The sequence below is a fragment of the Heliangelus exortis genome, chromosome 1 (genome assembly GCF_036169615.1).
Source record: "Heliangelus exortis chromosome 1, bHelExo1.hap1, whole genome shotgun sequence".
In the NCBI taxonomy this organism is placed as follows: domain Eukaryota; kingdom Metazoa; phylum Chordata; class Aves; order Apodiformes; family Trochilidae; genus Heliangelus; species Heliangelus exortis.
Genome location: NC_092422.1, coordinates 89,833,718 through 89,860,417, shown reverse-complemented (window position 1 = coordinate 89,860,417; position 26,700 = coordinate 89,833,718). Strand labels below are relative to the sequence as shown.

Below are 26,700 nucleotides of genomic sequence, written 5' to 3'. Positions count from 1 at the left end.
CCTAGCCTTTCACAAAAGCAGCCTCTGGCATTGACTTTTCCAAGGAGACTTTTCCAGAGCAGTTGTATCCTTCTCCAAAGAGAATAATGCTCTCTATGGATATCTCTGTGCATAGGACAGCACAGGGAGTAAGGGCAAGCTGCCTGTGGTAAGACAGTGCTTGCTCTTTGTGCATTGAACTGATACTTCCCTACATCTGCTTCTTATCACCTAATCATATATTTCCTATACCCACAGCACAGAACCCAAGGTTCCTAAATAACCAGGGTGGGTTTTTTGCCTGTGTTCTTTTTTTCTTCCCCAACTCCCATGAGCTGGGAAGATTCGAGTGATTTCCAGCAACAGTGCCCTCGCAGCTTTACAAAAGGAAGCCTTGGAGCGGCCATCCCTTTTCCTCCCCATCCCCCGGCCCCTCACTACACGGGGAGCGGGGAAGAGCTGATCCAGCCTGGCTGCTGGGGCTGGGGCTGCATGAACACGAAGTCCATCTCGCCCCATCCGTAAGGATTGAAGGTGGGAGGTGAGGGCGCTACTCTGAGCAGCAGGTGGCACTCGTGTGACAGCACCTAGAGCAGCAAGACGCCTTTCCCTAAACACAAAAACCAGCCCGTGCCATTTCCTGAACTTGGAGAAGTGTTACATTCTGGTAAATATCTACACCCCCCCTCTCCCTCTCCCCCTCCCAGGCTGTTTTAAGACATTGAAATAAGCATTTCCGATGTTTATTCTTAGAACACAGATGATACAGAACCAGGGTCAAACCTAGAATTGTATTTTCCTGCGTGACAATACTGTTGGATAAAGGTAAAGGAGATTATTTTGGCGGTTTTCTTAATTCTGTCTTTTCAGGTTGTTACCTATTTAACACTTTATATACTTAGCCTGCCTCCATCCCACATAATATTAAATGGAAAACACAACTGGATATGAAATTATGGTTGTTAACATCAAAACCTACAGCATGTTTGTGTTGGTAAAGTTACTGCTTGCTGAAGTAATTTCCCTGCATGATTTCTTTAAAAGGTACAGTTACAAGCACTTTAATGTATCTTAATTTACTACCTTAATTTAACCCTTTCCCAGTATATAATAAGAATGAATTCTTATTTAAGATAAGAATGTAATTCTTATTTCAAGCTCAACAAGGGCAACATCAGCCCACCACTAATTAAAAACTGTTGGGCCAATCTCCCTTGGAATGGTTGTTCATACAACCAGCCTAAAGACACGAGGTTTTTAATGCAGTTTTTCCACCACTGTGCATTGTCTGCCAGGGGCAGGGGCTGTGCCTGGTGCTGTTGGGCAGGTGACATTGGCATTTCTTTTTCACATTGGAACTCATCTGTAGACATCTTAGAAAAGGGAAGATGGTATGCTGCAAGTACCTCCTCAAGCTAGAACTTAACTGGTCATATTTTTCTGTGCTGTTTTACACAAAATGGCAACCATAAAGTAAAGAAGGACATTATTTTTCTAATCTAGAAAAGAGCCTGTGCAAGGGAGGGAAATACCTCATGCAAAGCAACAACTTATGTTCTAAGCATCCCTCCAGTGCAGACTCATCTCAGTGTGACCAAAATACATGTGGTGTTATTTCATATTATTATTCATTTCACATCACTTATTTCATAATAATCTTGTGATATTCATCTTACACCACCACCTTGCATTGTTGTAGCACCATTTATTATTACACCTTGAAAGACATCATTCAGTATTGTAATATATTACAACTCCCTTAACCCACCTCCCAAAATATATACATACGTATAAAATGAGTTACTATGTTTAAGAAGTCTTTAAAGGTCTTTGGAACAACTATTAAAAATGAAATAAGGAGAGAAACTTACTACATATTTCTACAAATTGTAGAAACGTACAGAATCATTCCTTTAGCATTTGTCTCAGAAAAAATGGGGAACAACCTGGCTGTTGAAGCCAGAAAAATTCCTCAGAAGCTGTCTGGATAGTTACATACACCTAGGCTGTCACAAGGCAGGCAAAGTCTTCAAGATTTATAGAGAACTGAAAGCACAAGAACTACCAGCAAGGAGAAGGAAGTGATGTGTTTTCAGTAAAAAGGAGACATGGATAAAATTCCACTTTGCCTCTGAAGAATTTTGTCCTTTATCAGTAAATCCTTAAGCGATTCTCCTCTGGCTCTTTACATCCTGCAGAGCTTCAGTGGGAAGTTCTCTGTGATGAGATGGTCATCGTGCAGGAGGACAACAATGTTAACTTCAAACTCTGGAAGAAGGGGGGAAAAAAAACAGAAGAGAATTCCCTGTGAACCTGAGCTGTAGCAGGAGCATGAGAGGCAGGCAGCTGCTGCTGCCATGCACATGGTACTCCAGGCAGAACATCACTGTACACATCCCAGACCTTTGACCTTTCCTAGAGAACCTTGGCTCACTCTCATCTCTCAGACCTCTGGAATCATTTTCATATCACTGAAAAACTACAAGACAGTCTTCCTACAAGCAGCGTTCAGACATTTAAAAGAAAAATATTTTAGGAAAGATGCCTCAAACCAATATGCACTGTTTAGAATCATGGAAGTGGAAGAGTCAGGGAACAGATGACTCCTGTGCTGTCAGCATGTAACATGGCCTTAGAATCCAGCATTATGCGTGGCCATGCAACATTAAATACTAAAATACCATATACTTGCAAGCTAAGAAAAACATTTTTCAAAAGAAAATCTACTCTTTAGGTATTATATTGTGTATTTGTTCAAAAAGAAAATCAGTGTCAAAATCTATAATTAATTCTAAATGTTGAGACAGAAAATAAAGACAGAGGTAACATGAAGTGAACCAGAGATTAAAATAAACAGAAAATAATTGTCCTTTTTTAGAATCATCGTAACTACGTTAAGACTGTTCTTATAAATAAAACTCGATACTACTCTAATAGTAACCATTTGTCACTGTATATTACTACTTACTATCTAGAAAACAGTGGAGAAGAATACGATTTTAGGGAAAATCTCTGTACATGAGGTGCAAAAATACTCCTGGGGGAACAGATAAAGGAGCAGGCAAAGCTGAAAAACCAGTTGTGCACATATGTCCAAGGTATACAGCAGAAAAGTGGGCAGCGCTTCAGTTGGCAAGGAATCTAAAGGCTTGTAGACTCAATCTGATATAATCAAAAATAAAAAAGTTGAACAAACAAATCCCAGCAAGAAGAAAAGAAGAAAAACAGGCTAGCAAAGCATTTTTGCAGTAATTATTTGAACAAGTGAGGAAGATCCTGATTTTCAGGTGTCACTGAAAATGTTGGATTTTGGCAACCATCATCAGGAGGAAGCAGCTGGTGTTGATCAAGAAAAGCAGTCACATACATCCTACCCTTACTTTTTCTACTTCTGAGTATGTGCTGCAGAATGGCAAACGAGAAAGGAAATGGAAAGAGAGGTTCTTGCTGGTGATGAAAAGGAGAGGATCATGTTAGGGTTTTATTCTTCAGTTATTACCCCAGTGTTTAATCACACGCAATTTTTTGGCAGGAAAAAACCCTACTTGACATTACACTGCTTCTCCTGTCCCTGCACAACTGTTTTTATTTAGAAGTATTTGGGCTCTATTTTATCAATCAATATGAAATACAGCAGACTACAATCCTGTTCAAGAAACCTCTATAGGGAAGCAGATAAATGTCCTGGGTTCTTCTTGCAGTGCTGTCAGTGATTTATCCCATTACCTTCCCACGGGCTGAAGTGAAACCAGAAACTTAGATCAAAGACTGCCAATACAGCATGAAGTCCTATGCACTTACCAACTTTGAAGTTTGTTGTTTCCAGGGTTGGGCAAGTGAACAGCCTAGGAAACACCATGTATATGGGAATTGGTAGCCCCCTGCAGACATCTCCATCAGCAATCTGAATATTCTGTATCTCTGTGGCATCTCTGGCATAACCTTCAGCACACCCTGGTGAAAGCAGGAAATTCGGGAGGAGGGAATGGGAGAGAAGAGAAAGCAGTTACCAAAATGAACATGAGCCAGCAGTGTGCCCAGGTGGCCAAGAAGGCCAATGGCATCCTGGCCTGGATCAGGAACAGCGTGGCCAGCAGGTCCAGGGAAGGGATTCTGCCCCTGTACTCAGTGCTGGTGAGGCCACACCTCAAGTCCTGTGTCCAGTTCTGGGCCCCTCAGTTCAGGAAGGATATCGAGGTCCTGGAGCAGGTCCAAAGGAGGGCAACCAGGCTGGTGAAGGGACTGGAGCACAGATCCTATGAGGAGAGGCTGAGGGAGCTGGGGGTGTTCAGTCTGGAGAAGAGGAGGCTCAGGGGAGACCTCATCACTCTCTACAACTCCCTGAAAGGAGGGGGTAGCCAGGGGGGGGTTGGTCTCTTTTCCCAGGCAACTCTCAGCAAGACAAGAGGGCACGGTCTCAAGTTGTGCCGGGGGAGGTTTAGGTTGGACATTAGAAAGAATTTCTTTACTGAGAGGGTGATCAAGCATTGGAATGGGCTGCCCCGGGAAGTGGTGGATTCTCCATCCCTGGAGATATTTAAAAAGAGACTGGATGTGGCACTCAGTGCCATGGGCTGGTAACTGCAGCGGGAGTGGATCAAGGGTTGGACTTGATGATCTCTGAGTTCCCTTCCAACCCAGCCAATTCTATGATTCTATGAAAATTTACAACAAAGATAAGCAGAGCTGGTGGGGAGGTATGTGTGGGCAAAACATTTTGCTCTTTAACCTCCCAAGTTTTCACATTAAACAATCCAAATTAAGGATCATAGATATTATTTAAATTAATATTTGAACTGTTCAACCTGAAGTGCAAAACAATTTTTTGCAAGTCTTTTTAATTAGATGGCTTTTGACAACCTTTTGTATTTAAGTGGAAAGAGTGCAAATAATAATTACTGCAGTCTATCCTATACACATTCCATTTGTAGAGAAACTTACCACAGGTTTCCACACGTACTAACTGCAGCTCAATACTTTTGACTGCAGCCTCCGAGTTCTCCACTACCAGCTCTCCTGTTAGTGGCTGTGTAATGATGCAGTTTGTAGAACTTAGATGCCCTTTGATGAGAAATTTAGGAAGGGAGGCTCTCTGAAAAGATTGAGAGTGAAAATGACAAAAAAAAAAAAAAAAACAAAAAAACTGTAAAAGCAAAGATAAAACCACGTTATGGAAAGACAGTTGTCAAAATATGTAGGAAATTCCAAAAAGCTGCAGTTATAAATTCCAAAGTTCAGATATACCACATGTAACTTAAATAATGTAACTTGTTAAAAATGCATCCTTACACAGATACATTAAGATATCTCGTACTACCTTCCCCTCTGACATTGCCCCTACTCCTTTCATCCATCCACATGAGCATTTTTCCTGGGATGAACTGAAAAAAGTTGGCTATTATAATTAATCCAAAATTAGGAACCTCACTGTGAAGTAGGAAGGCTGGCAGGAACTAACAGGATGGTCAAATTAAGTTAGATGACAGTGCTCTAGAGAAGTGTATTCTGGTCCAACCTTGTTATGGATTACACTACAGTATTCCATTTCAATGGCTTTCCCACCTTTCTAAATTTCTCATCACCACTAGTGTTGCAAACCAGGCATTTAAAAATCTTCATTTAATGTGAGATGAAGCACATTGCTGATGTACAAAGACACCAATTAGGGCTATTAATAAAGTGTTTAATTTGAATACAGTATCACACATTAATTTTCTTAAGAGGAAGCATGTTTCCTAGTTGTAAGGAAGGAGTAGTAAGGACAGCTGACAAAAGATGACTGTAAATCTGTTTCCATGACAGACCAAAGCAGGGGGTTTGCTCCCCCTGCCCTGGCCCTTTTAGGCCATCAGGCACCACAGATATTCTCTGTCAACACTGAAACTCATATGCCAGAAGTTCCATTTACATGTCAAGTTCTGGCAGGAGCCATACTGTAGCAGTCAAGTTTTCTACCCACATCTTCAGCTTACATCTTCACCATCCAACTTTCTTAAGCTCTTTGAGCATCCTCCTCTAACCTTCCCCTTCTTTTGCAAACCTTATTCTTCACCCCCTCAATTTTTTGTTATTGACATCTTTCATGTCAGCTCCTACCTTCCAACCATCTGTTCACACTTGCCTGTGGCATCAGATTTCTTTGCCCACGTAACCGATTTTCCCTTCTTCCAAACCAACCCTCTGGCTCCAAAGTTTTTTCTCCCAATCTGTTTGTTTTGCTTAGTCCTGGCTGCCAGTACCAATGGTAGAAAAGTCCTCAGCTACTGTTTAGACTGTTTCACTCAGATACCCAACACCTCTGCAGAGTTAAGCTGTTCCACTCAAAACAAATCTTCAGGGGAAATAAAGAGGGATTTCCATGTATTTAGTTAATGTGACCTTAACTTGGATCTTTTTTCATAAATTAAACAACATGAGTTACATCTCTGAGAAAACCACTCTATGAAATAGAGTCCTAATAAGGTATTAGGGCACAAGAGGAGCTTTCAGAACAAAAACTCAAGGCCATTTTCCCCAATCCTAGTCTACAAGAAATGTTTTTCTAAAGGTGTATTTCCTCTAGAACCGTACTACTCTTGTCAATACTGTTAATACTTTAATCCTAGCTGGGTCATCTCTCATGGGGCCTGTCATTTACACTCTATTTCATAATCTCCCCAAAATTAGAATTAAGAACATATGAGCAAATCTCCCCTGGTTTCTCCATCTAACATCTTGGTGCTTTGCTTGACTCCTGCAGACCTCAAAGGAGGTTGGAGCAGGGAGGGAAAGAGTCTCTTCCCCTTGATGGCGTGTGAGGGGACCAGAGGAAATGGATGCATGCTACCTCAGGAGAGGTTTAGGCTGGATATAAGGTAACAGTTTTTCTCTGAGAGTTGCAACACATTGGAATAGTGTGCCCAGGGCAGTGGTGGAGTCACCGGCTCTGGAGTATTTAAATGGCCTCTGGTCCTGGTTCTTAGGGACATGGTTTGTTCAGTGGCAAGCTTACAGTGGTGGTCGAAGGTTTGACTGGATGATCTTGAAGGTCTTTTCCAACCAAAGATATTCTGTGATTCTGTGTGACAATTCTAGCAGACTACCAGTAATCAGAAGTCACTCATGATCTCCAGACAAGCAGAGAATTTTAAATTTTAATATATTATTATACCAGAACAGTGACTTTTTCTAACCCGTCCACCAGGTAGTCCTTGTGCTGCCATACACATCCACTGCCATTCTTCAGACAGCTACACAATTAAATACCAAGTTCTGCTGGATCAGAGATGTCAGAAGTTTTAGAATCTGCTTTTGTGGTTATTTACTTAGAGCAGAAAAAGGCACGGGGTCTGCTCTTAAACTTAAGGAAAAGCTTGAAATGGACAGGACTTTCTGATGATGTACACCACTGTATGTGTGCCGAGCTCATGAGTAGAGTATCAAGATCCAGAAGAGAAAGCAGAAAATTACATGGGAACATGGCTCATAGGAAAAGCAGACTGATGAGTGCTTATTATTTAGTCTAAAAAGAAATTTTGCCATGAAGAAGTATTTATCCTTCTACTTGGAAAAATATCCTTAAATTTGGAAAAATCTCCAGAGACATGAGAGGCTGCTGTACACAACCTGCTCATCCTCAAACTCTGCTAGATCCAGAGTTCAGCCATGGCAGTTGGTTGGTTTTCTAAAATCACCCCCTCCATGCTCAAGAAGGGTCTATTCCCACACACATAAAGTCAAGCAAAGGTAGGAATAGCCCTGAACGGATGAAAAAGATGGTACTGATAAAATCCTAAAAAGGAAGTATACAAAAGATGAAAGTAGGGCCAGATGACCCCAGAAGAACACAGAAACTCTATCCAAGTGTGCAGGGATGGTTTAGGGAAAGCCAAAGCTAACCTGGAATTCAATCAAGACACATTAGAGGCAACAAAAAGTGCCATCTACAAGTCTACCAGCTGCAAAAGGAATACAAGGGTACATGTCAGCCTGCTAATGAATATGGCAGGGTCTTAGTGAAAAAAAAACAAGAAAAGGATGGAAGGACTAATGTCTTCTCTGCATCAGTCTTTACTGATAAGATTTGCCTTTGGGAATCCCAGGCCTCTACAACCCCAAGAAAAGTCTGGAGTAAGAAAGAGTTATCCCTGGTAGAGGGGGAGTAAGTTAGAGAATATTTAAAGAGACTGGATGTACATCAGGGGATGGGACTCGATGGCATCCACCCAGAAGTGTTGAGGAAGCTGACCCACATCACTGTAAGACCCATCTTGATTATCCTTGGAAGGCTGTCATCAACAAAGAAGGTTCCTGAGGAATGCAATAGAATAAATGTCACTTTTCAGTTAGGAAGATCCAAGCAACTATAGGCTCATCAGCCTTGCTTCAATTCCTGGAAAGTGATGGAGAAAATAATCCTGGAAAGCCAAGGTTATACAGAATGAAGCCAAAAATATCATGAAACAAGCAAACAGATGCTTATTAGGTCTGCTTTGAGAAACAAGTTGAAGACTAGAACTGAATTCTTAAGTTTGGGACTACAAGAAATTGGATGCCAAATTTAGGATGCAGAAGGGAGACCTAAAAGCAGGAAAACAGTCTTACTAACAAAAAGATCACAACAGGAAAACCTGGAAAAACGGAACACAAGTTTCAGTGGACAAATTGAAGCCAGTGTTCAGAAAGGTAAATGATCAAAATAGCTACTACTATTTAGGCAGGCTTCCCAAGGCCATGTGGGCATAACCAACTATCAGAAAATACATATATTTAATGGATCTTGGCTCCATGTGGTATAGATGTCTTCCCTTGCTTCACTGCTATCTTCCACTCAGAAAAATTATAAAAATGTCTAAAAATTACTAAGCAGATTTGCACCTTACAGGAGTCACCATTATAAGAGATGAGGCACAATCACTTTATTGCTTACGAAGGTAAAAAAGGATAAAAGGGGGGGGGGGGGGAAGTAATAGAGTTTATTATCTCTTACCTCTTTAACATTTTGCAAAGTTTCAGGAGTAATTGTGAAGTCTACTGGGCTTGGCATCAGTTTTCCTTTCTGTGACTACAAGTAATGAAAGAGTCAAGCTGTAAGCCACGATTTACAAAAGATAAAGTCAATCAAATATAATACAGTCAAGCAACTGTTGGAGGGGCTGGTTTTCAGATTGCCTTCATACTTAAAGTATGCAGCTATGTAATAAACCAAGTATGCAGCTATGTAATAAACCCCAAGATTTCCTGCCTTTGTTGTTAAATAACATTGTGATATTGTCTACACACAAGTCACAATGCATCATGAACCTGAACTGCAGAAACAGAACTGTGACAATTTTGGGTTATGTTGTGTTTGCCATTGCAATGCACCACAACAAGCTCTACACTTGTATGGATTTTTTGGCTACACTGTAAAAAAAGAAAAAACAAAACCACAACATGTGGAAAAGAAAAAAAACAGACTACCTACCTGAAACACATGGTATACTATAGAAAAAAAAAGTTAAATTTCACATTGCCGTATTTACAAATAGTAACATTTTATATGTCACTTGCAATGTTTCCTTTCATTACTAATACAAATTCAAGCAGAGGAGAGGGGGAGGATTATAAATGAATGCTTCAGATATGGTTTTATAAACTCTCCAGGTTAGCTTTCTACACTGGAGAAGCTATTTTAGGGGCACATTATTACAGCTGTTCAGTATCTAGTACCACTACTTATCACAATATCAGTAAGTTAAGTCTTTCCATAAGGGGCTGAATGGGTCCTGAGCTCTGCTGAGATGGCAGCTTCTGTATCCTGTATCAGGAAGGGAAGCTTCATTTACCATTCACTATGCTCCTTATCTCAGTGAGGTGCACTCATATACATAAGAGTAAGGGGCCAGCACAGCATCAAATATGAGACCCAACTGTATGTAACTGGGAGTTGGCAGAGCACCCCACCAATGGGCTTGGTTTGAACTCTTAGTTAGGATCTACCTCAGAATTCAAAATAGGTTCTGCTGCCCAGCTGCAAGATGGAAAATATTAGCAACAGGTTGACTGTATTTTCTCATAAAAGACAAATTCTGGCAAAGAATAAATTTACCAGAAATGGTACACTGAGCACTGACAGTGAGAATTACATGTTCAGTAAAACCTCGTTAATTCAGCCTGACTGGGAGATTGATGATTTACTGACTTGTGATCCAAGAAGTGCTGTAGTTGGAACAAGAAATAAAACCAGGAAACTTCATAATATGTAATTCGTTCACTATTTTGACAACTGTAGCTTACTTATAATGTAATAATGGACCAATAAATTGTAGATAATATATACTTCAGAAAAGAATGAAATCTTACCAACAGGAAACTTCTTTATAGCACATAGCTAAACTTTTAAAAATGTACTATAGAATTAAAGTAACATTTTCAGTATTATTCATAAATAAGACAAAAGAGTCTAGTGCTTTAATGTCCTGTTAAGAGTTCAAAGGAATGTGTATACAAAGAGTATGTTCTACCAAGTTGGGGGTGAAAAAATAAGTACTTAATTAGGCCAGCACAGTCTGCACTGACATCAGCTGCCCTGGACATGTGCACAAGTCAATATAAACTACAAACCACTCTGACATAGCAACTTCAAATAACAAGCAGCAAGGCATTTCTTGTGAGGCAGTTGAAACTCATCCCACAAGGGCATCTCCACAGGAGGAAGGCTGTCTCCATGTTGAGCCCACAGATGTGGGTATTTGCTAACCTAGTTTTCTTAGCATATTGCCAACTACAGGCTTACTTAACAGCAAAAGTGCTTAAGCTGACAAGCTTCTTATATCCACCTTGACATTGTCCCAGCTTTGATACTCTGAGTCAGGGCTCTAAATCATAATGAGTCATGTGAAGAGAAAACAGGTATTTTCTCTTCACCAGACAACTCCCATTTCTAGGATGGGCAGAGTGGGTGCATGGAACCTTTGGCTAAGCAATGCTCAGTTAAATCTGAAACAGTGTGTAGAACACCATAGGATTTATCTACACCATTGTTTCAGAACTGAAAGGATGAGCAAGAGAATAAACTGGGCGCAGTACAAAAACATCTTTTAATCTAAGTCATCTTTACACCATTTTTAAAATTAAAAAATATTATTCTGATTATTCTAATCAGAAGCAACTGAACCCTGGCTCTTACGGGTGTTGTGTTTTTTGGGTTTTTTTGAGACTAGCTTCCTTTACTCATATATAGCCCATGTTGCTATTACAAATTACATTAACTGTTTTTCTAAACCAACCTTATGGCCAAACTTCACTCAGAGTGAAAACCAAACCAAAAATAAAAACAATCTCACTTTGTGGAGTTAATACAAATCACACTTACCAATGAGTGGACAATAAATTCACAAGTCTTAGTCAGGTCTTTTGCCAGTAGAGAACGTCGCATATCACACCGTAGGGCATACTGGCAAAGAAGATGGCAGAAAAAAAAAAAAATAATAAAAAAAAAACCATGGCTAAGACTTCCTCTATCTCTTATTTATTTAAAGCATCATTGACAAAAGTTTAACAGGCCATGTATTTGCCAGTGGAGGGGAGAGGAAAAGGAAGTAAGAGGCATACAATGACTTTAGATGTTCCCAAGTGAAAGTTTTTCTGTGTGTTTACAGTCCCAGTCATTTGCTAATGCTTTCCATGCCTCCTGTGTTAGGTAACAACCTATGAGATTGAGGGATGAATTCACTGACAGACAGCAGTGTTCTTGAACAGCTTTGGCACCCACATCGCATCCAGTTAAGTGATTACAACCACACTGTGGGTAAGTGATTATCAATAAGATATACGAACAGCCTTCTAATTTTAAATTCAATCTTACAGTCAATTTAGCAGTGGTAACAGTTACAAGCATATCTAATGGGAAACTTTTTACACCAAAAATCAGCAGTGTGAAGCCTAGACAGACATCAGGCAAAAAAGGTTAATTTTGCTTTTCACTGTTAAAAACTTGCTTCCCATTTTCTCTCCTTTCTCCCCTAAAAAGGGAGCCAATAAACCAGTGACTGAAAAATAGTATGACCTTAATTATCACATACAGTTCAGCATCTACAACACAGGTTTTCAATGTCTTTACAAGATAGGGAATTTGTTATTTTGTTTCGGTTGTTTTGGTTTTAGTTCCTTTTTTACAGATGAGAAACTCTCTGCATATAACCTGAATGTGTGTGCAAGAACAGAACTAGGGAGCACACATCTTTCCCCATCACAGACCGTGGTTTCCACTAAGTTGATCAGTGCTGAGCAAACATTCTACTACTGCACTACATTTTACTCAAGACCAGAGAACAGAGCTCAGTGAGGCTGCAGGACCACCCATGTCTTGCAATTTAGCCCAGAGCCTCCCCAGCAGTGTCTGACGAGAAGGTCTCTGCCTGAGAACAAGACTTGAAGGTTGATACTGAACTCCCAGCTAACATACTAATGTCTAGATCAAGAAATAGAGGCTTTTAGATTGCACAGAATTTGGTCTAGGAAGTGTTTCTTAAAGAGCACTTTTAGTTACTCAACTGAAAAACATAAATAGGTTACATATTGTTTGTAGTCTATTTTTGTTTCTTGATTTGGACAGAGAAAAAAAGTATAAACATGTTAGAAGCAAATTAGCTCTTTCGCTTGATTTATTTAAAACTAACAAAGTATTTTTAGAGGTGTTCAAGCCTGATTTTCTAGAAAGCAGACATAACATTCCCCAATTTATATCTATGTATCTGTTTTACTAGGTATCAGTGCACTTTAAACAATCTTGGGAGAAGCTCCTAATTAATATATAAATTAAGGTAGACTTTAAAGTATACCTTAAAACAGCTGATATTGACAATAGGCAAGTTATCTGGATCATGGAAAGCAATTCAGCCAGCTTTACACCATTTTTTACATACCTACCATAAACAACAGATGTTACATTAAGAAGAAAGACAAGACTGAAAAAGATATAGGAAGTTCTTAAAAAAAACCAACACACCTGCATCTAGACAAAAACTAGTGAATGTTTCTTTTAGCTACTTCTGATAGGCTAGTAGGAAGGGGGAATTTTGTGGGTTTTTGTTATGTTTGTTAGGGTATTTTTCTGTAATCCCTGACTGTAATATAAGACTTTCAGTTCAGCAAATGAACAAACAAAAACCCAAAAAAACCCAAGCAAACAAAAATCAACCAAAAAACCCAAACCCACAAAAAGATCCCACCCCAAACCACCACTCATCAGGAAGAAAAAGCATTGTCTAACACAATATTTACATCAGAAAAAAAAAAGAAAAAACCCAACAACCCTGGCCTATGGTAAGAAAACTTTTAATCAAAAAGGGTCAAACTTTGAAACTGTGTTTCCACAAAGTTAATACATGTGTACAGTACACAGAGATTTGGGCGGGAAATATTACTGGTCATCTCCACAGGAAAGCCAACAATTCATGTTTTTGAAGATGCTAGAAAGTCTCAACACTTCTGTTTGAGATGAAATTATGAAATTACACAGCCACACTTGTTTTGAACAAAAGGGCACTGTGGTGCAGTCTTTTTCATAAAGGGAATGGATATAGCTGTCTACAGTAGGAGGGGATCAGATACATGTGACAGGTATTTCAAGCAAGATACTTCGTTACTCTTCATGCCATCATTCTTTAAAGACTTACTCGGTATGGAAGACCAGAAACAATAAGCAATAGTAAGATTTCTTCTAGTTAGAAGACTCTTCTCACAAATGAATGCAAGAAAACAGACTCAGGACACTAAGTAGCTTTCTTTCTGTAGGATTTATCCCTGTATCCTAAAATAGAGCTGTTGCGTTAGTACACTTAATTTTTAACACTTGAGTACTATTAGCAGTAATTGCTTATTTATTATGCTAATAAAGTTTCACTGGTATTAGGTTAACAGTAAAGACACTTGTATCTGTATACTTGTATATGTACTACTATACAGATTATCTTCATGATAGTAATTAAATCAGAAGCAGATGAAAAGACCACCCTGTAAGAGAACTGTACAAGACTAAACAAGTACTAATATATTTTATCCTTTCTCAACCCAAAGTTCCTCTTTCCAGTATGGTTCTAATTCTCTCTTGTTACATCTAGTAAGTTTTATTACCATCAACTATATCTAATGAAGAACCTAAACTTGCTCTAAAAGGGAGGAGACATCACAACAATTTTTTAAAAGCAATATTATATAAGTTAGCATGTATCATGATTTTCAATCTAAAGTTATATCTAGAAAATACAGTAGACACCATAAGAGTACTAAGCTTGAAAGCTATTTACTTTAAAGGACTTTCTGCTAATTCTTCAAATTGAGAAATGTGTTACACTGTGAAAAGAAAATCACGAAACTTTACCTCTGCTTCCATGGAATAAGAGATGCTTTACAATATATTCTGCAGATAACTAAAGTCCAGATTTTCCTTACAGATATGACAGCCTTACCTGAATATTAACAAAGACGCCATGGTATGTCTCATACAGAACTCTGTTCCCCTTCATATGCAACGGAAACTCAAATGGAATTTCTGTCCTGCCACTGGGAAGTTTCCCTGGTTTTACCATTTCGATAGTGCTGTTAATAATCTGAATAGGCTGTAGAGACAAATATTAAGTGATTTAGGTTGAAGCAGTTACAGTCTCATCATTTCAAGCACCAACAACATCCGTGAAACTTGAACAGACTTCCTCAATTTCCAGAAACTCAGGTACTTCGTGACACACAGCTCTCCAGTCTTACGATGAAAAGGAATACTAAGAATGCCTTCCTCAAGAAAACAATGGGATTTATTTTCTGGTTGTATCATATGACCAAACATATTTAGAGAGCTAAACAGCAGAGTCTCAAGTGCTTTGGAAAGTGGAGTTCCATTTTCTAAATTACATCCCTTAATAGTAGCAGCAGCAATGCAACTGGCTATTCCCTCCTCACCTTCTCCTTGGTCCTTTCCCACCCTAAAGATCTACACCTAAGACCAGACTCCCACTGGGACACTGGCTATGATTTCACCCAGGAAGTCTGCTTGAAGATTACACTCCTTTTCTCTATGGAGTTTTAGTATTATTTTCCCCTCTACTGACAGGAGTAAGAAAACCTATTGCTTCTACTGTTTTTTTCTGTTTTTCAGTGATTCCTGGGCAGATTATTCATACTCTAAACAAACTAATTATGGTAGATCTTAAAAGCTCCTGCACTGAGGTTATCCTAACTTAACCAGTTTTGCAAACATAGCCATACTGCCTCTACACAGAGCCAGCCTTGCTTCTATCAGCACAGCCATGTTCATACCCTGAGATAACTTGCCCTGCTGGATTCCAAACCCCACAAACCAAAGCTGGAGACCAGTATAGAGGCCTTCCAGGAGCTCTGCAAGTCTGTCTGCACACAGCCCCAAAAGCCTGTGTGTGTTCTATACTATGCCTGGCCTCTGCATAAACTATTGGGATAGTGACTGATCTGGCAATAAAAGTCCAATTAAACTAAACCACTTTTAAAAAAATTTCACAATTTTTTATTTCTTTAAATCATGGTCCTTCAATGCATCATTCAGTAACCATACCATTTATGTGATCTGTATTTCAGCCCTTAAGAAAAATCTCCAATCAGTGCAAGTTCCTCTCCCAAAGCATCATCATATATCCTTAGATAATTCTGAGCATTTCGTGGTTTTCTATCAGTTACATACAATGAAGTGCTGGCTGAGAGCCAGTAAAAAAATATTTAACAAAAGAAAACAAAAGTTTTGTGTTAAAAATACTAACTTGCACAGGTCTTACCTTGACAGAGTTATAGAAAGCTTCAAACACACCCACGCTTTTGCCACTAAGTTGCAGATTTACTGATCCTTCCATTGTTAAGGAGATACCTTGGTGCTGGACTGCATCCTTACTTGTTATGACCACAACTCCAGAAAGAACTTCCTGATAGGAGAGAAGGCAACATGAAAACATTTGTTTTAATAAATTTCTTCTACAGCTCTTACACAGACAGTGTGTTAATTGATTTTCAAACTCAAGAAAACTGTTCCCAGAGAATAGTCTAGCCTTGTCATAAAATACAAATAATGATAAGGAAAGCAATGTGAGAAACAGATCCCTCTACTTCTACTTTGTCTGCTTTAAAAATATCCTCCTCCTCCTTGCAGAAGTACTAATCTGAGCTTCAATTTCTTCACGAAGTTTCAAGATCTTCCTCTCCACAAAGATGAAAAATATCCTTACAGACAACTAAGGTAACAGATAAGTTCCATTTCTCATGTTAAAATGCAATTCCAGGAGAAAATTTTATATGAAGAGTGGGACAGTCAGCCAAGGGAGATGGAAGAGAAGACTTAACTGTAGAAGTGATGGCCAAGTTGAGAATAAAAATCACCACAACAGTGGGGCCAAACAAATTTAAGATACATAAATAAATAGTTGTTCAGCTACACAAGCAAATTCCATGCTAGATGGGCAATAGTTCAATAGTGTATCTGAATTGAAGGCACAAGTTCTATGACCCAAGAGGTCCCACTAAGAATGTTTTGTCTACAAAATTGTATTTGCACAGGAACACTGCATCTTGGAAGTCAACTTAGTCAACATCAACTTAGAGGTTTAAACACTGAAAAGGAGAAAAACTGCAGAAGAGCAAAACACAGTTTGTTTTACATACCTCACAGTTTATCCTTCCCCTCTCCTGCAACAGAGAATCCACTTCAATTCAGAGTTCCACATCAAAAATTCATACATATTTGGAAATAGCAGCAAGTGATCTGAGAACCTGAAGAAAGTTCCCTGGGGCTAATCTCTCCTGCTTGAGTAATGCTCCCTCCATCTTCACCAGGCTTGCAGCCTAGACACCAAACTACATATCCCTCCAGTTAAAGAGTAATTCAGACTGCCCACTTTACACTCAACCAGTTAAAGCCAGTACACCAATCTAGTTATCTACATCTCTGACAGGTGCTATTTGAATTTTGCCAGTTGTTTGCCTTTACTAGTGGCACAGGATGGTGTAGAAAATGGGTCAAGAGGTTTAAAGCAGAACAGGACAGCAGCAGAACATCAAGCACTACAATGAAGGTTGATGTGCTGCAAGTCTGGAAAGAGAACCTGCAGAAACTGGGAAAAGCCAGGAAAAGGAGGCACAAGCACAAAAGGACAGTGTAGAAAAGCTGACCTAAATACTGTACTGCTTTGCTAACAGGCTTTAATCAGTACAAGCAATTAGGTTACTGCTTTGAAAAATTAGTACAGATGAACTATAAGAAGCAAGGACAATCCTGAACATACGAACTGCTTTAAGAAATGAGAACAGCCTCCTGCCACACGGCAACAACCTCCTCCAGAGCTATTGCCTCCATACTTTCATGTGATAAGGTTGTATGTATTTGGGACAGAAAGGAGAATCGACTTGGAAGTTTAATATGAATTTTTCTTATAACAATCAATTTCTCTTAAGAAATTGAAAAAAATACCTCTGAACTGCTTTCTAACAAAAACTTTGAAGATCACTAATGTCAGGGAGAGGAACTTACCATGAAAAAGATGCTGTAATATTTACTTCGACTGTTTATATGGAATCAGATTATATTTCTGCTTGATGTATATGGGGAAGCCAGCTATTTCTTTTCTGGAGAAAAGCTACTTTGTCCTTTTTTGTGTGTAAAACCAGGGTACCCCTGTATCTAGTACCTAGATAGTACCTATTTTCAGATTTTATTAGATAATTTGACAGCATCCCTGGTAAGAAAAATCAGCCTAAATTTTATTTTTCAAATGCAACACAGCTGAGAAAAAAAAATAACAAACAAGCCACAGGTCAAGTTTTCAAGACCACCAAAAATCTGTGATCATACTTTTTGAGGTGTTGACAACAGCAAAGGACATAATTCCTAATGCAGAAATGGCTAACATTTCTCTGGTTCCACTTGATATTCACTATACATCTGTGGATTAAGCTTTTCATTATTTTGGCAGAATGAAGTGTATGGGCAGTTGGTTACCAACAAGATGCCCTAGGTTCCTTCTAGATTCCACTTTCCATATCACAAGAATTCACTTTTTGGACAAAGAGCAATCAATTGGCAACTTGAAGATTCACATGAAGTTCATGTAAGTCACATTTACTAAATACTCATTTTCTTCCACATGTATTCCTCTATGCAAGTCACCTACAAATCTTAACTACATATTCTTCTGATGATTTAGAAAACACTGACCACATTCAGTAGAGAAAGTCTGCTAGACCCAGCCAACTAGTTATTAGATGCTTTAAGACCTCAATGCTCAGATTTACTAATTAGCTTGACTTAAGTATATTTTGGACTCACTTGTGAAGTCTTACTTGATGTTAACTATGGCACCTCTCTTTGTACAATGTATTTTCCTGACTTTTCAGCACAGAATTCTTTTAATTATCAATCTCAGAAAAACTGCCACTGTTACTCCAGTCATCCTGTTCAGGTTTTCTAAATAAAACATATCATTACTTGTGCCTGCCCCTTCATTCTTCGAGCATTCCATAGTTTATTAAACGAGCTTCAATGGCACAAGAATTCCTATCCAAATAAAAACAAAACCCAAAAAACAGCACCACTGATTTTCTGTTCCTAGGAACTTAGACACAGTTTTTCTGCTTTTTTTCAATACTTGTTTTTTACTTACAACTTGAAGTTATTTATTTAAATGAGTTTTTCTCATACCGAAGTACGTATATAATAAAGATCTTTCTTTGGTTACTTCCTCCAGTTTCTGATGATTATAACTAAAGAATACAGATATTTCTTACTGTTTAGCATAGCAATTTATTTTGCCTAACTTCCTTTTTAAAAGCAGGAGAACAACCTCAGGCTTGCATTATGCTTGACTGCTTTACAGATTTTCTGTCTAAGTTATCAAAATTAAAAATAAACTCTCAAAACAGGAGCAAAGAACACCTAAAAGCAGCAGCATTGTTGCTTATTCAACTACCTAGAACTAAAAGTTTTAGGAAGTGAAGTGACTTCCATTTGGTGTAGGAAAGAGAGGTTTGTAATTTCTTTCTGTGCCTAGAAAATTTCTACCAAAAAAATAATCTTGTACGTCTAGTGTACAGTTTTTCCATCAGTGTGTTTTCTCATGACTCAGACCTTCACATTTCAGGACCATTTAATGAACTACATTTATAAACCTTTTCGCATGGAATTAAAGTGGAAGCAATAAAACCAATACTAAGAGATTTACTGATCATAAATATCTTACTTAATTTCAGCTTCCAAAAGAACTATCCTTTTCTTAAATTAAAAAATAAATAAACCCAGTTTAGAGTAAGATAAAGCAAGCCAAGTGAGGAAACTGAAAACAGGCACAGCATTGTAATACTGAAATAAATAACTAAGATCTTCTAATAAGGCGAATTAGCAAAATGACATAGAAGTGAGAAAAAGAAAGTGCTCTTCATCACCATGATGCCAGACCTAAAGGGATGTTTTGTTCACAAAATTATACTTTAGCTTTATGAAAGATGATTTGACCACTGTAGAACAGATGCTACCTACTTTTCCATTTAAATCTGTTTAAAGTAAGTTTTCCAGCATTAAAAATATTCAAGAAATTGAAATATGCTTTATACACTGTGACAGCCAAAGTACTAATGTACAGGAAAGCTATGTGTCAAATGGATTTTTATAATACAAGTGTGGGGAAAGAAAAAAAAACAGAACAAGAGACATGAAAACTTAAAACTTCTGCTCTTCTGCTTTCTAGTATTTCTAGAAAAACAGTGGTTAACATAAATCCCCAAAACATGCACCAAGTGATTTTTTTTTCTAGTTATGCTTTAAGTCTTTAACAATGAAAAAAGGAGCAGCATTTTTTCAAGCAGCTGCAAAAGTTGAAGTATGCACAATCGCCTTATTGCTATCAACAACTACATCCGTGAAAAAAGTTAAGAAATCAGATGCTTTCACTAGTGAAAAAAGCATAAAAACACATCTGCTCTTGCCAAAGTAGTTCACATAGGATGAGATCTCCCATCAGACACAGAGCTTAAGACTCTTTGAGGTTTTTTTGCAGAGTGCAGAATGGGAGCAACGCTCAGGAGCACCTGGGCACACCTGCTCGCGGTGTCAAAGCATCAGTCCTGCGGTCACAAAGCAGAAACAACTGAAGCGACACTATGGCTCCTACAGGTGACCTCCCAATGGCCATGCCTCAGGGGGCCTCCGTCCCTCTTTCCCCATCCCTGCCGCCCTCCAGAGCGGCTGGCTAGCTGTAGTCCTAAAGTATTGCCCCACTAGCTAGGGGGAAAAAGACAAAAAGCAGGTTTTCAATAAGACAAGAGGGCATGTTCTTAAACTCTGCCAAGGGAGGTTTAGGTTGGATATTAGGAAGGAATTCTTTACAGAGAGGATGATCAGGCATTGGAATGGACTGCCCAGGGAGGTGGTGGATTCTCTGTCCCCTGGAAGTTTTTAAGAAGAGACTGGATGTGGCACTCAGTGCCATGGTCTGGTAACCATGGCAGTAGTAGATCAAGGGTTGGACTTGATGATCTCAGAGGCCCTTTCCAACCCGGGTGATTCTGTGATTGATCCCAAAGGCGGGCCGGAGCTGAGCACCGCTTCGCTATAGGAGGCAGCGGGAACCCGTGGCGTCCTCGGTGGTGACCCAAAGGGGAGCCGCGGGGACAGGTACTGGAGAGAGAAAGCTCTGAGCAGGGACAGAAGTAAAGCTTCCCCAGCACGATGGCAGCAACAGCCCCATCACCACGGCGCGAAGCGGAGAGCCGCCGCTACAAACCGAGTCAGAAAGAGGGCGAATTCTTCCGTCATCGAAGGAAGGGCCCCTCTGCCTCGGTGCAGCTGGGACCATCCCCGGCTGCCGGCAAGCCCCGGCGAAGAGCAAGGAACCGGGAGACAGCACCAGGCGGGCAGACCGGCAGCTTCAAGGCGAGCCGGGGACCCGCAGCAAAAGCGCCGGGGCTGTCCCGAGGGGGCTGGTGGCGGCCGGCAGGGGCGGGGGGCAACGGCGGGGGCTGTGAGGCGGTTGCAGCCGTTGTTGAGGCACTCACCCCGCAGCGATAGACCTTGTTGGCCCGCTTGATCTTGATGTCCAGCGCGGTGCCCATCGCGGCCACGTGCGCTGTCACATGACCCGCCCCGCAGGGAGGGAGCCGTTCCCCGGCCACCCCGCTTCCGCCGGTAAGGGCGGGGAGGAGCGGGGGGGAGGGTGTGTGCCCGTCCCACGAGCATCCGGGTCTTTGGGTGCGTCATTCCTCAGCCGGTGACTCCGCTTCCCGGTAGGCTCCGCCTGCTTCCTGGAAGTCATCTAGCAGTGGGGAGGGGGGGAGGAGTAAAGGAGGATAGAATCATAGAATCATAGAGTTGGCTGGGTTGGAAGGGACCTCAGAGATCATCAAGTCCAACCCTTGATCCACTCCCGCTGCAGTTACCAGCCCATGGCACTGAGTGCCACATCCAGTCTCTTTTTAAATATCTCCAGGGACGGAGAATCCACCACTTCCTTGGGCAGCCCATTCCAATGCTTGATCACCCTCTCAGTAAAGAAATTCTTTCTAATGTCCAACCTAAACCTCCCCCGGCACAACTTGAGACCGTGCCCTCTTGTCTTGCTGTGAGTTGCCTGGGAAAAGAGACCAACCCCCCCCTGGCTACCCCCTCCTTTCAGGGAGTTGTAGAGAGTGATGAGGTCTCCTCTGAGCCTCCTCTTCTCCAGGCCGAACAGCCCCAGTTCCCTCAGCCTCTCCTCACAGGACTTGTGCTGGATCCCTTCACAGCCTCCTTGCTCTTCTCTGGACCTGCTCCAGGACCTCAATCTCCTTCCTGAACTGAGGGGCCCAGAACTGGACACAGGACTCGAGGTGTGGCCTCACCAGCGCTGAGTACAGGGGCAGAATCACTTCCTTGGACCTGCTGGCCACGCTGTTCCTGATCCAGGCCAGGATGCCATTGGCCTTCTTGGCCACCTGGGCACACTGCTGGCTCATGTTCAGCTTCCTGTCAATCCAGACTCCCAGGTCCCTCTCTGCCTGGCTGCTCTCAGCCACTCTGTGCCCAGCCTGGAGCTCCCCATGGGGTTGTTGTGGCCAAAGTGCAGGACCCGGCACTTGGCCTTGTTGAACCTCATCCCGTTGGAATCAGCCCAACTCTCCAGTCTGTCCAGGTCCCTCTGCAGAACCCTCCTGCCTTCCAGCGAATCGACACTTCCCCCCCAGCTTAGTGTCATCTGCAAACTTGACTCAATCCCCTCATCTAAAGGTGGGGGACACGCTTCCCACCGGCCATGTCGGCGCCTTCCCGCCGCCGCGGGGGCGGAGCCGAACGGCTGGTGACGCAACACGCCCCGGGGACTACAGCTCCCGACGTGCTTTGCGTGAGAGGCATGCGCCGCATGGCCTGACGGGGGCGCGTAGGCGGCGGTGGCGGCGGGAAGGTGGAGCGGGGCGGGGCGTGACGTGACGTAGGGTGGTGCAGCCGTAACGGCCGAGATCTGGAGAAGGGTGGAGGGAGGGCCGGTGCGCATGCGCGAATCGGCGTGCGCGGTGTCCGTTGGCGGGCGCGGCGCTGCGGGGTGTTGGTTGGGCCCGGTGCGTTTCGCCACCGGCGGGCGGGGAGTCCCCGGTGTCGGAGAGACTGCCCAATCGGGCCCATCAGAAGCGGTGTTGGTGTCGGGAGTGTGAGCCGCCCCGCCTCGCCTAGATGGGTCCTCACGGTGCGGGCTGGAGCGTCTCCCTCGGCCCCTGCTAGCGCGGCCTCGTCGCTCCTGCGGCGTGGTAGAGCCTGCGGGCCGTGTGGTAATTGGTGCAGTTACGATGGGAGATGAGAAAAAGCTCACCAGTTTTTAAGTGTATATTTCTGACTACACGGAAGAGGATTAGCCTTACATATGCCTTGCAGTCGTAAGAACCTGTATATACGAGGACTTGGATCTGTTAACAATTATTAAATGATTTAGCATAATGAATGAAAAATACATTCCAGCCTCTGTTCTCAGAGTCGTCGGCAGCTTGATTCAAGAAGGCAATTTCCTTGCAAAATACACAGAAAATCCCTCTTAACCTGAAACAGAGAAATACCTCATCTGGAAAGTTGCAGGTGATCAACTAATGTGTGTGGTCATGATTTTGATACTGAGAGAAATGCTTCCATGTCTCAGAGATGTGCACCATAGGTAATTCTTAGAGATTTCAATGGGACCAGAAATTCTCCATCAGCAGTATCTCAAGTCCCAAAAGAAATCTATGTAGCGTGAATCTAGTCATGAATTTTAATGCTTTTCTAAAGTCATTATTCTTACTATGTTGGAGAGTGAGGGCAGCCATTTCACTGAGATGTTATAACAAGAAGGCAGCAGTCTAGCAATGCCATAATTATCTCATTCAAAAAGGTGGGAGTTCTTTAATTCTCTGTTTAACTAGGTGGAAGAGCAGGGGTTGTGACAGATTCCTGATTTTTTTAATTGAAATAACCACTGAAAGACTGAACAAAAAAATCTGGAAGTGGACTGTGCAGCTACTGTAAACTGGCTCTGCTGTAACAGAAGTGTATCTAAAGAGGACAGCTGAAGGGTCATGACAAATTTGTCTGTGGAATGCTGTCTTCCAAGAAGTCTTTAGATGGCCAAGATAGACACCCGGGGAAGTGTTCATTGGTGGCTTTATGGATCTTTAAAGCCTGATTCCTAGAGCTGATTCTCTTGATCGGAACTTGAAGACTGGTTTCCTAGCATTTTTATTACTGTTCTCTCTGAAAACAGGTAGTAAAAATGCATTTAGAAGAAATCAGGGAATGAATGAGCTTTCTGAGGGCTCTATTATCTGCTTTTTAATTTTACTGCCTAATATAAATGACTTCGAAGTTTTTTAAAGATTGGTATTTAGAAGTAGCAATCTAAGGATAGGTTTTCTTAAGCTTCATGTAGTTAAAAAAAAAAATACTGCCGCTATCGGTGGTGGGAGTACAATGCCCTAGCCACAGCATGCAGAGAGGCCATTCCTGAGCCTGAAGGGCCTCTGGAAGTGAGAGGAGGGGAGTTCTCACCTCTTACATGAAGCAGTCTGAGCACTCCAGATCTGCATCCAGTCCTCTCGGCTACACGAGGCTGAGGAGCTGGTCTGTCCTATTCTAGTCCTCCTCCTCACCCCTATACATGCTTCAGTACTGAAGGCCACTTCATTCTGCTGGAGGGCTTAGGGGCAGCTTGACAAATAACTGTGTGCTTTTGTCATGAGAAGCACCTTTTGTTTTGTGAAAAGAAGGGATGTAGTGAAATGAGGCAACCAGGTGCCACTAATTGCCAGGTGGTGGGCATGAGCTTGTGTTAAACCCACCTGTGCCTGATTAGGGCGGGCCCTCACTGGGCATGAGCAGTGGGCTTAACAGAGGTGGGCTTAACACAAGCTCATGCCCACTACCTGGTAATTAGTGGCACCTGGTTGCCTCATTTCACTACCAAGGGAGGTTCTCTTAAGGCATTCAACCATCTGCAAAGTGTTTCAAAGAGAGACTGAAAAGAGGTCAGTGTAAAGAGAAAGGAGTGTTTAACTTTGATTGCCATTAGTACCATGCCACATATAACTAGTTACTGTTATTAGTTACTGTGAGGCTTCTCAAGAGGGAATTATTTTAATTTTTTTACCCCAACAAAGGAACTTAAATGTTAGCCTAGGCAATATAGTTGCCTTCTGAGTATGTGGATTTTTCTGCCGTTACTTTCACAGTCAAGTGTTTATCACTCTTAGGAAACTTTTTTAAAGTTACTTCAGTTACTCATTTCTAGGAACTGAAGTCTCATGTCCAGAAAAAGCTCCTGTTGCTGCAAGCTGTAGCTGCCCATCTGCCTAGCAACACAGATCATCACAAACAAACTGCTCTGGAGCACCCTGGCTCCCAACCAGTGCAGTGTCCAAATACGGTCTCTGTATTGACAGTTCTCTTAGAGCAGGTTTTTCTTTTTTTGCCAGCATTGGGTATCTCCTTCATGCCTGTGATATATGTTCTGGTGTACTGGTGAGGCTGTTGGCCATCAGTGTTTCTAAATGTCTGACCCAAGCTGATGCTAGTTACAGATGCCCTAGCCAAATACCAACCTCATCTCTTCAGTTTGCCACCATCTGACACTGATTTTATTAATACTTGTGATCATCTCTCCCCTTTTACCACATTTATCCCAAGATTTAAAAAAATGTCTGTTAGTAAAATCTCTTTGAGGGGAAGATCATTAGTCAGAAAGTGAGTATCTTGTTTTATTTATTTCTGGCATGTTACTAGTTACAGGCCTAACTAGAAGCGTTCACAGGAATTTATTTCTTTTGATTGATAAAAGTTATTTTCTTTACCAAGTACCCACCTCATATTGAATTATTTTGGAAGGTTGCAGCAAAATCAGTTAAACAGTTCAAGTTTAAGAGCAACCACTTGGAATTTGGCAGCCAGTCCTTTCATTGTCAGGAGGGTGCTGCTTCTGTCCACTTGAAAAATCTACTCCAAATTTGGACAAATGGTGAAATTGAAAATTTTAGGCTTCATTTGTCCAACGGAAGCTCCTTCAGAAAGTAGCAACTCTATTTGCTTTGCACCACACTCGAGGGTGAAGGTTCAGAAGGAATGAAAAGGGAAAAGGCAGCTCTTGGGGCTCTGCTGGTGGCTTACGGCCTCTGAGGGCAGGCCCAGGGTGACAGCCTGTATCACCCTGGGGCAGTTTAAGCAGCACTGGTCGGTGATGTAGGCTAAGATATTCCCAGCAGCTGATGTCTGTGTGGATCCCTTCTGTGCCATACAGGGGAATTTGGGAGGTATTTTCATTGGTTTCTTCAGCTTTTAGGAATTTGTAGGTGTTAGTTAGATCCCAGAGTGAAAGAATCACAGGTTAAGTATTTACAGTGTTAGGGTTATCCTGCAATCTTCAGGTGCTCTCTCTGTATATGTATTTTAATGACTAAGTTGTATAGAATATTTCTCTCCCCTAAAGTAGTTCTTTTATTCCCCCTTTTTTCTTTTTGGTTTCTGGTTGTTTTGTTTTTATTTTGACACAGATTTATTTAGGAGATCCAAATTCCCTTAGAAACATAATAGTTATATGACAACTCTTTGTTACTTAATTTGTGTAATTGTTACTGTCCTTAGTTCATGCAGTGCTGTATTCAGCGACAAGAATAATATTAAATAAATCCATTCTGTTTATTCCTGTATGTATCACAAAGAACTAGACTAAGAGGGCACACTTTTGTTTGAATTCATCTTGAATGTAATGCTACTTGTGGGATTAAGCAAATTTTCACTTGACTGAACTTCAGTCTTTTTTCCTTCAAGTTTTGCTGAGCCTAAACCAGAACTGAACTAGATCTCTGGTAACAGCTGAAACCAAATGGAAATGTTGTATTGACTTCAGCAGAATGATACATACATTTGTTTTCCAGAGGTAACTGATCTTCTTTGAGACAATTATTTTTTTAAAATATGTGTAAGTTTTTTAGAATAATCAGACTTATATTTGCCTAAACTCAGAGCTGAAATGTATGCATGAATTGATATAGAATTGCATAATTCATAACTCATAAGCAAAATTAAATCTGTGCAAATTGGGTAAATGTCCATGGGGAAGGTGAAACATACTTTTTTCTGCTTTTTTAATAGTTACTAAGTCTTTGGCCAGAGAACAGTGGGAACTTAAGGAATCAGTGGGAGAAGTTGTACAGGTAGTACAAAGTCATGACAATAGAAATGTACTTAAAGTTCACTACTTGGACAAT

General features: G+C 41.1%; 1 protein-coding gene across 2 annotated transcripts; it reads right to left on the bottom strand.

Moving 5' to 3' along the window:
* Positions 1–1,664: 1,664 nt before the first annotated feature.
* On the bottom strand, positions 1,665–21,184 carry VPS26C (VPS26 endosomal protein sorting factor C). 2 transcript variants are annotated; one of them, XM_071753263.1, is made up of 8 exons: positions 21,001–21,184; positions 15,744–15,887; positions 14,412–14,561; positions 11,315–11,395; positions 8,948–9,022; positions 4,921–5,071; positions 3,781–3,933; positions 1,665–2,247 (listed from the first exon to the last, which is right to left on the bottom strand). In XM_071753263.1, exons 1-8 carry the CDS (start codon positions 21,055–21,057, stop codon positions 2,165–2,167), a joined length of 894 nt encoding a protein of 297 aa, XP_071609364.1. In that variant the 5' UTR covers positions 21,058–21,184; the 3' UTR covers positions 1,665–2,164. The 2 variants fall into 2 exon arrangements, with proteins under 2 accessions (XP_071609364.1, XP_071609353.1); XM_071753252.1 differs by lacking the exon at positions 21,001–21,184 and adding an exon at positions 20,730–20,816.
* Between the last annotated feature and the right edge of the window lie 5,516 nt (positions 21,185–26,700).